Source organism: Pan paniscus, chromosome 13, assembly GCF_029289425.2.
Source record: "Pan paniscus chromosome 13, NHGRI_mPanPan1-v2.0_pri, whole genome shotgun sequence".
Classification (NCBI taxonomy): domain Eukaryota; kingdom Metazoa; phylum Chordata; class Mammalia; order Primates; family Hominidae; genus Pan; species Pan paniscus.
The window spans coordinates 26,957,850-26,974,754 of record NC_073262.2 but is presented as its reverse complement, the minus strand read 5'-3'; the positions used below and the strand labels follow the sequence as shown (position 1 = coordinate 26,974,754).

The 16,905-nt window shown below is 34.8% G+C and overlaps 1 protein-coding gene across 13 annotated transcripts in view; it reads right to left on the bottom strand.

Moving 5' to 3' along the window:
• ORC4 (origin recognition complex subunit 4) overlaps positions 1-16,905 on the bottom strand; it is an 87,591-nt gene that overhangs the window by 22,634 nt on the left and 48,052 nt on the right. For 12 of the 13 annotated variants that reach the window (XM_034954028.3, XM_055108467.2, XM_063595142.1 and 9 more), the window contains 4 exons: positions 15,530-15,606; positions 14,821-14,911; positions 881-956; positions 388-473 (listed from right to left, as the gene is read on the bottom strand). In XM_034954028.3, the coding sequence (XP_034809919.1) occupies positions 388-473; positions 881-956; positions 14,821-14,911; positions 15,530-15,606 (330 nt within the window). Of the gene's footprint in view, positions 1-387; positions 474-880; positions 957-3,328; positions 3,512-14,820; positions 14,912-15,529; positions 15,607-16,905 lie in introns of all 13 variants that reach the window. The other variant, XM_055108469.2, reaches the window with a different exon arrangement.

The following is a 16,905-nucleotide window of genomic DNA, read 5'->3' as shown; positions in this document are numbered from 1 at the left end:
TCTACTATACACAGGCTACTCAAGTCTCAAAAAAGTAGAAATAGGCTGCTGGAGCATGGTATTTTTAAAAATGTGTTAATCTATCTCCAGAGATACAGAATCAAAGTATTCACCTTACAGAAAATGAAATAAACTCAGAATATCTACATAAACTTGGGTTTCTTAGCTATTTTACAGCTAGTATAACCTACTATGGAAAAATCCAAGTATTGTAGACTTAATGACTAAATGTATCCTATACATTACACATTTTTATGAAAGAATCTCATATATTTCAATTAAGAATTTCTGAATCTCTCCCTACCCTTCCAGAAATATAAAAATATACATGGTATAAAGACATTACCTTAAAAGTCTATTTAATAAAATAACTGAAATGATACTTACAAAAACTTTATCTCCAACTACATTTTCCAGATTTAACTGCCTTGTGATTTCCTTTAGGGCGATTTTGTCATTGATCTGCAGCAGTCCTAAAATAAAGTCCATTTAAAAGTATTTAATTAAAATGAAACATGTATTTGATACAGCAGGTTGTTTTCCAGTTAAGTAAATCTTCCCAGTCAAAGCCTGTGAGTTCATATCACTTTCTTCTTAAAACTTAGCAATAAAGACATTCTGTAGAATCAAAAAACAATCCTCCTTGGGATTAGAATGATTAAAAAAAAAAAAACCAAAAAAACCACAAAAACCAGAGTCCTTCTGCGGCTCCTTCAGTATTATTATTTTAATTTCTAAAAATACTGCATATGGTGTGCTAAGTAAAACATGGATCTAGTTTTCAAAATCTAACTATTAAAATGGATTTGAAATATACAAGTCATATAAAACCCCCACAAAGTTTACATAATCTCCAATGGCAAAATAATGGCATACTTACCATTTAAGTGAACTTGTAATACATTTTCACTCACTTCTTCTATTTCCATGAGTTCTTTCAAAGCATGATTTATTAACTAAATATGAAAAGTTTATGAAATAATAATAGGTAAAAGATAAAAATAAGTCCATATTCGTTTTTAAACTACAAGCGGTAAGAACAGAATATAAATAAATTGACCTCTTTAACAAGTAAGTTTTCAAATTCTTTACAGATAAAAGGTTTAACTAGAACATCTCATATCTGACTTTTTTAAGAAACAAGAGCCAGGACTGATACAATATTCTCTCAATCACCTACGTGAACTTTTAATACAAATTTAGAAACAACCAAGTTTTAAAATAAATATTTCTCTACATGTCACATTAAACATGTGACATGGCCCTTATAAACTTCATGTCTCAGTTAGTACATTACGCATCTCTCTGACAATTACTCTACTAAATATCATTGTAATCAGTTAAAAGCCTATTGAATTAAAGGTTTCTATGAAGCATACTTTTTTAAATAACATTGTATTGCTCTTGTACTGTGATATCATATATCTCTTCATATTACCAATGCATTCTTTTTTTTAAAGAATTTGAAAATGAATGTAATTAAGAAAAGCCAAAAACCTATTTAAAGAGTAAAGATGGACTGTTCCTTCCAATATTAAAATATAGGTACTATCATAAATAAGTGAACTGGGAAAAGCAGTTGTATACACAAAATATTAATAGAGATGGCATCAAAACTTAGGACAAAAAGTATTACTCAACGAAGGCACTGGGACAACTGGTAAACTATTTTCCAAAACAAAATACTATTTGTATTTGCAATATGCTACTTATTTGTCATTGCAACACCTTATCTAAAAAGAAAAAAGCAAATATGATCCTCATTTTAAATTACATATGTTTCATAACAAGACAACAAAAATAAAAAAAATTTCCTGTATACCTGCATGGTTTTTAAAGCATAGGGAATTCCAGGTCCTCTGAAAAGGAGACAATCTCAAGATATCACCTGTCATACTACCAGTAATAGCCCAACTGAGAAGTGACATTTAATGAGAAGTGACATTTAATGAGAAGTAACATTAAAGGACTGCATAGAGGTACTTCTTCACCTCTGGATCAGGTCAGACACTATAATAAGAGTACATCCCTAGATGATACAGAGTTGGTCTCTCAAAACAGTGCTTTCAGCAAAAAAAAATTTTTTTTTTTAAGCAATCCATGGTATTTTCTTTCTTCCATCTCTTGATATTTTGCTTAATATATTTTTTCCTAGGTTATGATTTTGTTTTAATTCATACAATGTTTTATGTTTTGATGAATTATTCAAAACCATTTCAAATCCTTTGCTAAAAGGAATGGGGATTTTAATAATACCTTCCATTTTATATATGCATAAGGAGAGTTGTAACAGATTTATAGCTTTCTTTCCACTCAACTTACTTTAAACACCAACTTATGCTTTGCTTGGATCAGCCCACTAATATTTTATGGGTTGTGTGTATGGTTTGAAATGATAAATATATTAGCAAGTGAGTCTTCAAATAATGTTAGTTCTAATCTGGGTATTGCTAAAATTTATTGTTTATGCAATCAACCATTTAAGTTAGCTTTTTTCTTGAATATGTTATCATTTCAAATATTTAAACTACATTATACACTAAAAATATTTAGTTGGTTATTAATATCACACTGACCAACATAACCAAATTTGGTCATCTCCTTTCCACATTCTTTGTGCCTAAAATTTAATTTTACAAACATACCAAGATAATTTTCTTAGACCTCCCAACATCCAGTAATTTTTATGCTCACCAACTATTATACTATTCCCAAATATTATAATAAACACAGGTTTCACCAATATGCAACTAGGAGAAATATCCTATTTAACCATCTAGCAAATTTGTCTACAGTAAATTCCATGTGTAAGAGCGTTTTCTAAGGGTCGGTACAGTGGGTCACACCTGTAATCTGAGTGCTTTGAGAGGCAGAGGCAGGAGGACTGCCTGAGCCCAGGAGGTTGAGGCTTTAGTGAGCTATGATTGAGCCGCTGGGCTCCAGCATGGGTGACAGAGAGCCTGTCTCTTAAAACAAAAAAAGGTATTTTCTAGGGGTCAATCTGTCACTTGAAGCCATATCAATTTTTTTTTAAATAAAATGCTTGTAATATTATAAGCCACACTATTGCCTTTTTCAATTAACTGTAGAGTTAGCATTTTTGTATTTCAGACAGTTTGGCCAAGTATAGTGTTTTAAATATACTATAATCTTAGGGTTAGGATTAGGGGTTAAAACAAACAAACATAAGACTGTAGTCTTATGTTTTAAAATTTGAATTTATATAATTATACTAATGAGGCTAGGCACAGTGGCTCATGCCTGTAATCCCAGCACTTTGGGAGGCCAAGGTGGGTGGATCACTTGAGCCCAGCAGTTCCAGACCAACCTGGTAAACATGGTGAAACCCCATCTCTACTAAACATAAAAAACTTAGCTGGGTGTGGTGGCACATGCCTGTCCCAGCTACTCAGGAGGCAAATGTGGGAGGATCGCTTGAGCCCGCGAGGCAGAGGTTGCAGTGAGTCTAGATCGTGCCACTGCACTCCAGCCTGGGCAACAGAGTGAGACTCTGTCAAAGAAAAAAAAGAAAAGAAAAGAAAAGAAAAAGAAAAAAATTATACTATCGAGAGTTATTGTCTAAAAATAAATTATATCTGACAATTTATTCAATCTATATTTTCTCTCAGGATACTCCCACACATACAACAAATTACAAAAGTAGCACAAGTCAAACAATGCTCATCTCTTCAACCTGCCAGCATCAGAGTACATCAGGAATATATGAAACTATATCAAAATGGAATGCCATGCAAGGGACTCTTCCAGATTCCACTATAGTGAAAATAAATGACTGCAAGGCACCACAATAGGGCTCTGGTTTAAAAAGCAAAAAGTAGATAAACTGTCAGTGTGGCCAAGAATAACTGATCCATTTTATTAACTGATAAATACTATGACTTAATGCTTTTGCCTTTAAATTTTAGTACATTGATTAAACCTATAGGGGTTTATGAAAAGGTGCTATAACGTGGAAGGGAACAACAAGCAGATTAAAAAGATTAAGTTCAGATTTAAAATATTAAGCAAGATGGCTGATTAGAGACTCCTGGTGCTCGTACTCCCAACAAGAAAGGACCACAGCAATGAATGAACAGCTAAGATTTGACTGGCGTGTTGAAGGGAGAGTACTGGAGTACAGCAGGGAAGGGGAAACGTGTAGTGACTGAAAATCCAGGAGGGTAGTGTGTAGGCACCTGGCCTCTGCAGCTACATCTCCTGCACCCTGATCAAATCTTCCCGTAGTCAGGAGGGACTTCCCGTTTTGGGGAAAAGGTAAGCAGAAGATCCCCACCAGTCCTCACCGCCATCACAAACACCTACAGTCCTTACCACAGGAGAATCCCATAGTCCTAGCAAGCCCTAAGTCAAGGTGGACAGCTGCTGGGAATTCAAGCAGTTGCATTGCTCCAGATCATGAGAATAAGGTATACACTCTCCAACCCTCACCCACCTGTAGGCCAACCTGCCCTGCTGCAGCATGGCACCATTGAGGCCAGAGCCACCTCTGTTGTGCGCCCTGCTCTGTGGGCCAGTAGTCACTGCACCTTTCCAGTACTAGGGGTCCATCTTCATTCCACCAAGCCCACATAGGTGGCTGAACACCACAACTCTAGCTGCACAGAGACTGAGCCTATAATTGGTTATGACTCTGGTCCTACACAGCAAGGAAACCAACCCCTTGCTGCCACACTTCCAGCCAGAGGACCAATCTGGCAGTCCCACCCAGGGCAAACTCTCACTTGAGGTGACCAAACCAGGGTGGGGCTCTCTCCCAAGAAGGAGAGGCCCCCGAGCATCCAAGCAGCTGATACACCCCTTGCACTGGCAGAGCGGCTATGCACCCACACTCAGAACCTGAGAAACAGCCCCACAATACCGTGCACCCCTCCCTCCCGCAGACATACCCCTAGCTTGCCCAGTGGTCCTGTGCCCACAATCAGAGCCTGAAAAATAGCCCAGAAGGTTACCCCTGGCAGGCATGCCCCCAGCCCAGCCGAGCAGCCATGAGCCATGACCTGTACCTGAGAAACAGCCCTATGGGCCACCCATGGTGAATACACCTCCCACAGGGTGGCCAAGCATCCCTGTGAACACATACTAGGCCTGAGAAGTAGCCCTTCAGGCCATTCTTGAGCCTGCCAAGCAGTCTTGTGCTCACCTCCCAAACCTGACAAACAGCACAGCCTCCCTATAACTCCATCAGATATGCCCCAGGACCAGCCAAGCAATCATGTGCCCACGTCGCTAACCTGAGAAGTACACTTGCCAACTGCCCCTAACAGACACATTACCCTAGCTGGCTGAGCAGCATTACACCTTAGGCCTACAAATCAGCCCTGAGGGTTGCCTCTGGCAGACACTCTTTTGGGCCAGTCGAGCAACCCTGCTCCTACTTCCCAGGTCTACAAAATGGTCCAGTGGGCCATCTGCTGCAGAAAAGTTCCCAGGCCAGCCAAGCAGCAGTGTCACAGGCCTGAGAAACAGCCTCACAGGATGCCTCTAGTGGGCATGCCCATAAGCCAGCTGAATAGCCTTGTGCCTGCATCCTAAACCTGAGAAACAATCCTGTGGAACCCCTCAGCAGATACGGCCCTAAGCCAGTCGAGGAACTGTATCCCTACACCTCTGTTGGGATCAAGCAGCCTTGCACCTGGATCCCAGGCATCTCCTGGGCCTGAGAAACAAACCAGTGAGTTGTTCCTGGCAAACATTCACCAAGACTGGCTAAGCAACCGCATGACTATGCTCCTGGCCACATTAATAGCCCCATCTGCCAGTGTGTCAGATCCCAAGGTGATTGACCCACCATATGCATGCATATGCCCCCAAACTGAGAATCAGCCCAGCAAACCCACCCCTTGCAAAGCTGTACAACTGCCACCACAAACAACTCTCAGCCTAGGCCACTGAGACACTTGTAAATGACACTAGTGTGGATTACAGCTGAAAAAACTACACAAAGACCACACTACTGTATCCAACTAGAACCAAGGCCAATGAACCACATCAAACTGACACCTCGAGACACATTCACACAAATCAGTACTTCCTTACGAGATCAATTCTGTAAGATTGGAACAGACAATTTTACTTTTCTACCTGAGGCATATCAATCAACATAGGGACACATTAAACATAAAAAAGCAAGAAAACATGACACTTCCAAAGGAAAACAATAATTCCTCTAGTAACAGACAAGAATCATAAAGAAATACAGAAAATGCCAGAAGAATTTAAAATAATAATCTTGACAACACTCAGTGAAATTCAAAAGAATACAGATAGAAAATTGAACAAAATCAGAAAAACAACTTGTGATTCGAATAAGAAATTAACAGAGATACCATAAAAAAACAAACAGAAATCCTACAGCTGAAGAAGTTAATGAATGAAATAGAAAATACAACTGAGACCTTCAATAACAGACTACATCAAGCATAAGCATTTCTTAAATTGAAGACAAATTGTTTGAAATAACACAGGCAGACAAGAAAAAAAATAGAATGAAGAAAGTCTACAGGATTTATAAGACTTCAATAAGTGAACAAATATTTGTATTATTGTACTTTCAGGAGGAGAAAAGAAGGAAAAGGTGAGAAAAACATATTTAATAAAACCATAGTTGAAAACTTCCCAGTTCTTGAGAGAGGAATGGACATCCAAAGGAAGCTCAAAACTCCAAACAGACTCAACACAAACAGAAGGTCTTCTCTGAGGCATATTATAGTCAAATTGTTAAAAGTCACAGACAAATAATTAAAGCAGCAAAAGTAAAGTGTCAAGTCACTATAAGGGAATCCCTATTATACTAACAGTAGATTTCTTCTTCTTTATAGCAGATTTTTTTAATTAAAAATTTTAAACTATCATTTTTTAAAATGATATTTTAATACATCTTTCATCCTTCTTGTTTACATTTTAGCTGATTGTCAGAATATACAACAGCAGATTTCTTAAGAGAAACCTGACAGGACAGAGGGGAATGGGATGATACAATCAAAGCTCAGAATGAAAGAACTGTCAGCTAAGAATATAATACCCAGCAGCTTCAGAAATAAAGGAGAAATAAAATCTTTCACAGACAAGCAAAAACTAAAGCAATCCGTCATCACTAGACCAGACCTGTAAGAAATGTTCAAGGGAGTCTAACATCCACAAATGCAAAGATGATGACCACCATCATGAAAACAGGGGAAACTATAAAACTCACTGGTAGTGCGGATACATAAAGGAGAAAGAGAAAGGATCAAGCCTTATCACTACAGAGAAGCACCCAACTGGAAAAATAAATGAGAGGAAGTAAGAAACAAAGGATATATGAAACAACCAGAAAACAATCACTAAAATGACAGGGTAAGTCCTCACTTATCAATAATAATCTTGAATATAAACCAATTAAGTTTCCCATTTAAAAAATACAGAACAGATAAAAAAAAAAACTCAATTATATGCTGCTACAAGAAACTCACCTCACCTGTATAGACACACAGACTTAAAGGTATGAAAAAGATATCCTATGAAAATGGAAAATAAAAGTGATAAGAAAGTTGTAAAAACAAAGAACATTATATAATAATAAAAGGATCAATTCAACAACAGAATATAACAGTTGTACATATAAACGTACCCAACACTGAAACACTCAGATGTATAAAGTAAGTATTATTAGATCTAAAGAGAGATAAATTGCAATAAAATAATAGGAACTTCAATACCCTATTCTCAGCATTGGACAGATAATTTAGACAGAAAATCAGCAAAGAGAGATTGAATTTGAACTTCACCATAGACCAAATGGACCTAAAATACATCTATAGAACATTTCACCCAACAACTGCAGAATGTACATTCTTCTCATCAGCACACAGAAGATTCTCCAAGACTGACCTCATGTTAGGACACAACAGAAGTCTTAAAACATTTTTTTAAAAAAAGCAAAATCCTATCAAGTATCTGATCTGGCCACAATGGAATAAAACTAGATATCGATAATAAAAAGAACTGGCTAGGTGTGGTGGCTCACACCTGTAACCCCAACACTTTGAGAGGCCAAGGTGGGAGGATCCCTTGAGCCCAGGAGTTTGAGACCAGCCTGGGCAAAATAGGGAGACCTGGTCTATATTTTTTTTAAAAAGTAATAATAATGACAGGAACATTAAAAACTATACAAAAATATGGAAATTAGACAACATGCCCCTAAACAATGGGCAAAAGAAATTAAGAATATTACAGATTCCTAGAAACAAAAGAAAATAGAAACACAACTTACTAAAACTTAAGGAACACAGCAAAAGCAGAATTAAGAGGCAAGTTTATATCAATATATGCCTACAACAAAAAACTAGAAAAATTTCAAATAAAGAATCTAACAATGCAATCCAAAAAATTAGAAAATTTTTAAATTAAAAAAATCTAACAATGTATTCCAAAGAGCTAGAAAAGAACAAACCAAACCCCAAATTAGTCAAAGGAAATAAATATCAGAGAAGGAATAAACAAAATTGAGACTAAAACAATACTACAAAAAATCACTGAAACAAAAGTTGCTTAGCTAGACTAAGAAAGACCAAAATAAATAAATGAGAAAAGAAAAAGGAGACATCAAACTGAATATCACAGAAATAAAAAGGATCATTAGGGACTACTATGAAGAACTATACATCAATAAATTACAAAACCTAAAGGAAATGGTTAAGTTCCTGGACACATACAACCTTTCAATATTGAAGCAAGAAGAAACAGAAAACCTGGAGAGACCAATAACAAATAATGAGGTAGAATCAGGAATAAAAAGTCTTCCAACAAAGGAAAATCTGGTACTGGATGGCTTCGCTGCTGAATTCTACTAAACCCTTAAGGAATTAATGCCAATTCTTCTAAAACTATTCCAAAAAATTCGAGCAGAGAAAATTCTTCCTAATTCGTTCTATGAGGCCAGCATAACCCTGACATCAAAACTAGACAAGGACAAAACAGCAACAAAAACTACAGGTCAATATCTCTGATGAATATAGATGCAAAAGTCTTCAATAAAGTATTAGTAAGCTGAATGCAAAAAGATCATTCACCATGATCAAGTGGGATTTATCCCAGGGATGCAAGGATGGTTTAATATATGCAAATCAATAAACATCATACACCACATCAATAGAATGGAGGCCAGAAACTATATCATCTCAATGGATGCAGAAAAAAACACGTGATAAAATTCAACATCCCTTCATGATAGAAACTGTCAAAAAGGTATAGAAAAAAAACACCACAACACAGTAAAGGCCATATATGACAAACCCAAAACCAACATCACACCGAATGGGGAAAAACTAAAAGTTTCTCCTGTAAGAACTGGAACAATACAAGGATATTCACTCTCTCCATTCTTATTCAATATAGTACTAGATGTTCAAGCCAAAGCAATGGGAAAGGAAGAAGTCAATTCATTCCTTTTTGCAGATGACATAATCTTATATATAGAAAAACCTAGAGACTCTACCAAAAAACTCTTAGAATTTCAGTAAAGTTGAAGGCTACAAAATCAATATACAATAACCAGTACTGTTTGTATATACTAACAACAAACTACCCGGAAAAAAAAAATCAAGAAGGCAATCCCATTTATAAGAGCTACCAAAAAAACGTAATTACTGAGGAATAAATTCAATTAAGGAGGTGAAAGCTACAGTTTTGTACAAGGAAAACTACAAAGCACTGAAGAAAGAAATTGAGGAGGATACACACAAATGAAAAGACACCCATACTCACATGATAGAAAGAATGAATACTGTTAAAATTACTATATTACCAGAAGCAATCTACAGTTTCAATGATATTCCTATCATAACACCAATGATATTCTTCACAGAGATAGAAAAAAAATCCTAAAATTCATATGAAACAACAAAAGATGCCAAATCGCTAAAGCAATCTTGAGCACAAGGAATAAGGCTGGAGTCAACATACTGCCTTACTTCAAATATACTACAAAGCTGTAGTAACCAAAACAGCATGGTACTGGCATAAAAACAGACATGTAGACCAATAGAACAGAATAGAGAACCCAGAAATTAATCTGCTTATCAACAGCCAACTGATTTTTACAAAGGCCAAGAACACTCACTCATTAGGGAAAGGGCAATTTCTTCAATAAATGGTGCTGAGAAAACTGGATATGCAGAAGAATTAAACTAGATTCCCATCTCTCATCCTGTACAAAAATCATTTCATAATAGATCAAAGACCTCAATGTTAGGACCTGAAACTATAAAACTACCAGAAGAAAACATAGGGGTAATACTTCAGGACACTAGTCTAGGAAAATATCTTATGAATAAAAACTGCAAATCACAGACAACATAAAAAAATAGACAAATCTGCTAACATCAAACTCAAAAGCTTCTGCATAGCAAGGGAAACAATCAACAGCATGAAAAGACAATCTACAGAATAAATGAAAATATCTGCAAAGTATTCATCTCATAGGGATTCATATCCAGATTACACAAGGAACTCCAGTATCTCAAAAGCAAAAAACCAATTTGCTTAAAAAACAGGCAAATTATCTGAACAGACATTTCTGAAAGGACATACACATAGCCAACGAATACATGAAGAAATGCTTAACGTCATCAATCATCAGGGAAATGCAAATAGAAACCACAGTGAGGTATCATCTCATTCCAGTTAGGATGTCTATTTTCAGAAAAACAAAAAATAATAAATGCTGGTGAAGATGCAAAAAAAAAGGAACTTTTATACACCATTGGTGGGAATGTAAACTAGCCAATATTGAAAACAGTACAAAGGTTCCCCAAAAACCACTACAAATAGAACTACCATATGGTCCAGCAATCACACTACTGAGAATTTATATAAAGGAACGGAAATCATTACATCAGAGAGACATCTGCACCCCGTATTTATTGTTGTACTATTCACAATAGCCATGATATGGATCAACCTAGTTGTCCAACAACAGATGAATGGATAAAGAATATGTGTATATACACACAATGGAATACTGTTCAGCCATTAAAAAAAGAAATGAAATTCTGTCATTCACAGCAACATAGATGGAACTGGAAGAAGTTATATTAAATGAAATAAGCCAGGAAAAGAAAGTTAAACACCATGCGTTTTCACTCATCTATGGAAGCCAAGAAAAGTAAATCTTACAGAAGTCAAAAGTAGAAGAGAGGATAGGGTAGGAAGGGTAGGAGGAAAGGAGGGATAGTGAGAGATTCAATAATGAACACAAAATTACAGCAAGATAGGAGGAGTAAGTTACAGTGTTGTACTATCATTTTTCTGTAACTATAGGATGACTATAATTAACAATAATATTTTCCAATAGCTAGAAGGATACTGGATGTTCCCCACATAAATAAATGATAAATGTTTGAGATGATTGATATGCTAATTATTCTGATTTGATCACTATACACTATATGCATCAAAACATCACTATATATCCCATGAAAGTGTATAATTATTATGAGTCAATTTAAAAATAAAGTATAAAAAGGTTAATTACTACTTAAAATGTCTATTTTATGAAATAAATGTTTTGAGCTATTTAAGCCAGACTTAGACAAGAAGAAAAGATTCTTAGAAAACTGAAATGCAATATCAGATTAGAAGAAGCAAATGACAGCACTGGCAGTAAAGAAAATCACATTGGCCATATGACAGAATGCTGAGAGAGGGGGAAAAAACATGAAAAAGATGGTAGACATGGAAAAATGAAAACAAAGATTTAAAAACTGAATATTCTAATATTGGATATTCATTTTTTCTAATAAGAAAAAAATGAAAGAATATTCAAAAATAAAAGAATATTATTCTTTAGTGAACAATACCCTCTAAATTTATACTAAATCAGTATGCAGAGTATTAGTGAATTTTATGATTAACTGTTAGACATAGTCTATGAATAACTAACGCAATAAAAGAAGAAAAGGAATAGAAGTATGGAGATAGGGAAGGAATAATTAAAACTGTCTTTGTTGATAGATAACATAACTGTCTAAGTAAAAAAATCTCAAAGAACTGACAAAAAAACTAATGGAATTGAGAAGCAATTATAGCAAGGTTGCAGAATACAAGCAAATATAGAAAAGCCAAGTGTTTAGCTATCTACTAGCAATGAAGACTTAGAAAAGGAAATTAAAAACACAGTACTATTCGCACTAGCACCAAAAAAATGAAAAATTAGGTATAAATCTAACGAAACATGTATAAGATCTTTATTAAGAAAACTACAAAAACTGACAAAAGTCTTAAATAAATAGATACTCCAAGAACGGGAAGACTAAATATAGTTAAGATGTCCATTCTTCCTATTGTGATGTATAAATTTAACTCAAAATCTAGCAATTCACAAAGATTCCCAGAATTTTCTGGATATGTACAAAGTGATTCTAAAGTTAATAAGAAAAGGCAAAGTATGCAGACAGCCAACACAATACTGCAGAAGAACAAGGTCAGAAGACTTACAGTACTTACCTTAAAGACTCACTAAAAATCTACAGTAATCAAAACAATGTGATATTGGCAAAAGAACAGACAAAGCAAGGGAATAGAAAGAGAACCTAAAAATAGACCCACATAAACATAGTCAACTGATCTTTGACAAAGAAGCAAAGGCAATTCAATGGATAAAAGATAATCTTTCTCCAATTGGGCATTCATTTGCAAAAAAAAAAAAAAGAAAAAAAAACGAATCTAAACACAGATCTTACATCTTTCACAAAAATAAACTCAAAATGAATCACAGACCTATGTATAAAATGCAAAACTATAAAGCTTGTAGACGATACATAGGAAAAAATCTAGATGACCTTCGGTTTGGTGATGAAGCTTCAGATACAATACCAAAATCATAATACATGATAGAAAAAACTGACAAATTAGATTATTAAGATCAAAGACTTCAGTTGGGCACAGTGGCTCATGTCTCTAATCCCAGCACTTTGGAAAGCTAAGGCAGGATTGCTTGAGCTCAGGAGTTCAGGACCAGCCTGGGAAACATGGGGAGACCTCGTCTCTACACAAAATTAAAAAAAAAAAATTAGCCAGGTGTGATGGTGCATGCTTGCAGTCCCATGTACTCAGGAGGCTGAGGTGGGAGGACTGCTTGAGCACAAGAGGCCAAGGCTACAGTGAGCTGTGATCATGCCACTGCACTCCGGCCTGGGTGAAAGAGCAAGACCCTATCCTTGTAAGTAAGTAAGTAAGTAAAATAAATAAATAAAAACTACTCTACCAAAGATACAGTTAATAGTATGAAAAGACATGGCAACATCCCATCTCAAAAATAAATAAATAAACGAAATCTTCTGTTCTGCCAAAGACAATGTTATTATTAATAGTATGAAAAGAATAATATTCTTTTAATATTATGAAATAATATTAATAGTATGAAAAGAAAAGCCACAGACTGTAAGAAAATACTTGCAAAACAAAACTGAAAATCAGAAATATAAAGGACTCCTAAAACCTATCAATAAGAAAACAAATAACCCAAATTAAAAATGGGCATAAGACACCTCACCAAACATATACAGATGAAAAAGAAGTGTATGAAAAGATGCTCAACAGCATATGTCATTAGAGAATTACAAGTACAAACAATGAGACACCAATATATACCTATTAGAATGGTTAAAATAAAAAGTTTCTTAAATTTAAAAATTTAAAAATTTGAAATTTAAAAACATTTCGCATAGCTCTCTTGTGAAAACTACCCAAAATAACAGTGAATTCAAATGCAAAGAAAAACCATAATAAAAAACTCAAGAATGAAGAAATAGTGATTATAGAAGCTGAGTATGAGGACTAAAACAAATTAAACATAGATTTGAAACTAAAAAATTACTGTAAATATAATTATATATAAATGTGAAAATTTGTGAAATATTGAAAGAAATTACCTAGATCTAAATTCTCAATTTATACTAAACAATACTTCAGATGTGATAACAGTAAAATCCTAACGTACTCATCTTAATAATGTAATTTCAATATACATTGCTTAAATGTTAAAAAAAATTTTGCTTCTCATCCATTTTTTTAAAGTACATTGGTCAAAAATTGAAATTTATTGTATATAATACATGAGAACAGATTTTACACAGACTACTTAGCATTGAAATTAATTACTTTCAAAAGTTAACACCCATAATTTGTCTCCTATATTGCATAAAGGATATCAAAGAAAAGAGTAAAGGGAAATAAGTAAGAATATCTTTTTGAGGTAACTAAGCAAATATGATAAAGAGCAAAAGGAGACAAGAATGATATAAGATGTGAGCATGCACTGAAAAACTGTGTAAGTTAGGGTTAAACAAATAGTAATGATGTAGGAAAAATAAAAAGAATGCATGATATGATAGTTCCCTAACCTATAACAAAGGGAAAAACCCTACCTTGCAGTGTTGATGTAAAGAATAAATGAGAGAACACAATAAAAAGACACATAGTACATGCTCAATAAATGCTATTTTCTTTTTCCACTGCAAATCTCTACTTCTTTAAGGACAAAAGACCATGTTGGAACAAACATCAATTGACAATTTTTCACTAGGAGGACAAATAAGGGGGAAAAAGGTCTGCTACACTCAAATATACCACCCTAAGTTTATAAAGTTTTACATGTCTTCTGTGATTAAAAAAGAAAAAAACAAAAAAGTAAAACATTACAAAATAATGAAAAGTATTTTCAGTATTACATAAAATAAGATTTATATATGAATTTATTTATTCTTATATAAAATAAGAATCATCACATGCCAACAAACACCAGAAATCAACAGCTTTTACCATAGTTTTTCCTGATCCTCGGGGTCCGATAATAAGGACAGAGTTACTCTCTCCATGGAGAGCAGTTCTTTTCAGCAGCTCACTTAAGTGTCTAAAATGATATAAATAGGACAAAATTTTAAAAATGAAGCTGGAATACTTTGTTATGTTGTAGTTTTTAAAAGGCATATTTGAATATGCACAGAAATTTCCTCTCTTCTCTCCCTCTGGGTACTTGGCCTAGCTTCTGAATGGTCCTAAATAGAAAAATACAAAAGAAATAGTAGGGCAGTATTGATTCTCTGAAATCTTCAGGTGAAAACGTAGTCAGATTGGAATATATTGATTTATACGATCGTAGGGGACAAGGGACAATAGTGGCAACTCTCGGGACCCTTGGATTCAAATATCTCTTTTCCTACTAATACTCTGGACTTTTACTCCATAGCTGGCTGCTGGGTATTAAGGGCAAGATGGCTAGAATTCTCTCCACAGTATCAGATAACAGAAGCAAAACAAAATTGAAAGTTAAAGTGCTATCGCATTATGGAAATATTTGTATCTGCTCCTGCTTCATGCTATGTGGTGTTTCTATTCACAAAGCAAAATTTTTTATTTCTATAAGTGTTTGTTAGCTTTATTTAATATCAAATTTGTACAATAATTTTTGCAAAACCTGGAAGGCATCTGTAAGTAGGTCCATAACAGTCAAGAGGACAGCTAGACTTACTTGTATTGTACTTGCACTCCAAATAGGTTACTATGTGGACTCTGACGACAAAATCTTTCACGTAAAATTCTTTGTACCTGATGAAAATAAAGTGAATAAATATAAATAAAAATATTACACATGATATAAAAAATTAATAAGAAAGCACATTTACAATAGTCAGAATTAGGTATTAATGAATCAATTCAACCCTCCCTAAATTCTTATCCTCTAGAGTTCTGGCACCATTTTCATACGTTAAAAAATTAATGGATTTCTTATCTATCTCAAGTCCCATAGGAAGAATGAGAATTTAGTTGTGAAGGTTTCAACAAGAGGGAGAATCACTGACTTTAGCTATATTAGCAACTTAAGGGCCATTGTAATGCATGTGAACGAGTTAAGAAAAAAATTCTTGTAAGCAGCTATATTTTGAGTTCATCTTAGAACAAAGGCCTTAGACTTAGTCATGAAAAATTATGTCAGATAATCGACCATACTCTTTAAAAAGATGGACCATTAAAGTCGTTCCTTTTTTGGATCTGCAGCGAATACAGAGGTCTTTCAAGGGCAACAACCTGAGGGTGCTATCTCAGATTTGGCCCCATGAACTGGAATAAAAAGGCTCCAAGAATATTTGCTTCTCCTAGACTGACAGCATGGAACTAATCCTTCATGTACCAAAGAAGTAAATCTGAGTTCTTGTTCCATGTACAGAGGCAAAGCAAAGAAAATGATTCATTAGGGACAAAACAATACATACTTGTTCATTATCGAGGAAGTTAAAGAGTAAGGACATTGGCTCCAGAAGAGTCTATTATATGAATTTTAAAAGGTTAAGTCTGTTCTAAATTTTAATTTCTTTATCTATAAAATAGGGACAATAACATCTTATGGCAGGCCTGTTTTAAAGATTAAAAAAGGGGGCTGGCCGCCGTGGCTCACGTCTGTAATCCCAACACTTTGGGAGGTCGAGATGGGCGGATCGCTTGAGGTTAGGAGTTCAAGACCAGCCTGGCCAACACGGTTGAAATCCCTTCTCTAATAAAAATTCAAAAATTATCCAGACATGGTGGTGGACACCTGTAATACCAGCTACTTGGGAGGCTGAGGCAGGAGAATTGCTTGAACCCAGGAGGCAGAGGTTGCAGTAAGCCAAGACTGCACCACCGCACTCCAGCTGGGGCAACAGAGCAAGACTTGGTCTCAAAAAAAAAAAAGGTTTAAAAAAGGCAATTATTTGTAACACAAATAGGCTTTGTACAGGTAATAGCTAATATCTGTAAAAATACATAAAAGAACATATATATGCCTCAACTAATCATAATGTGTATTCCTCTACCTAGATGAGATCAAAAGAAAAAACTCAATCCTTTCCTTAAAAAAAAAAAAAAAAC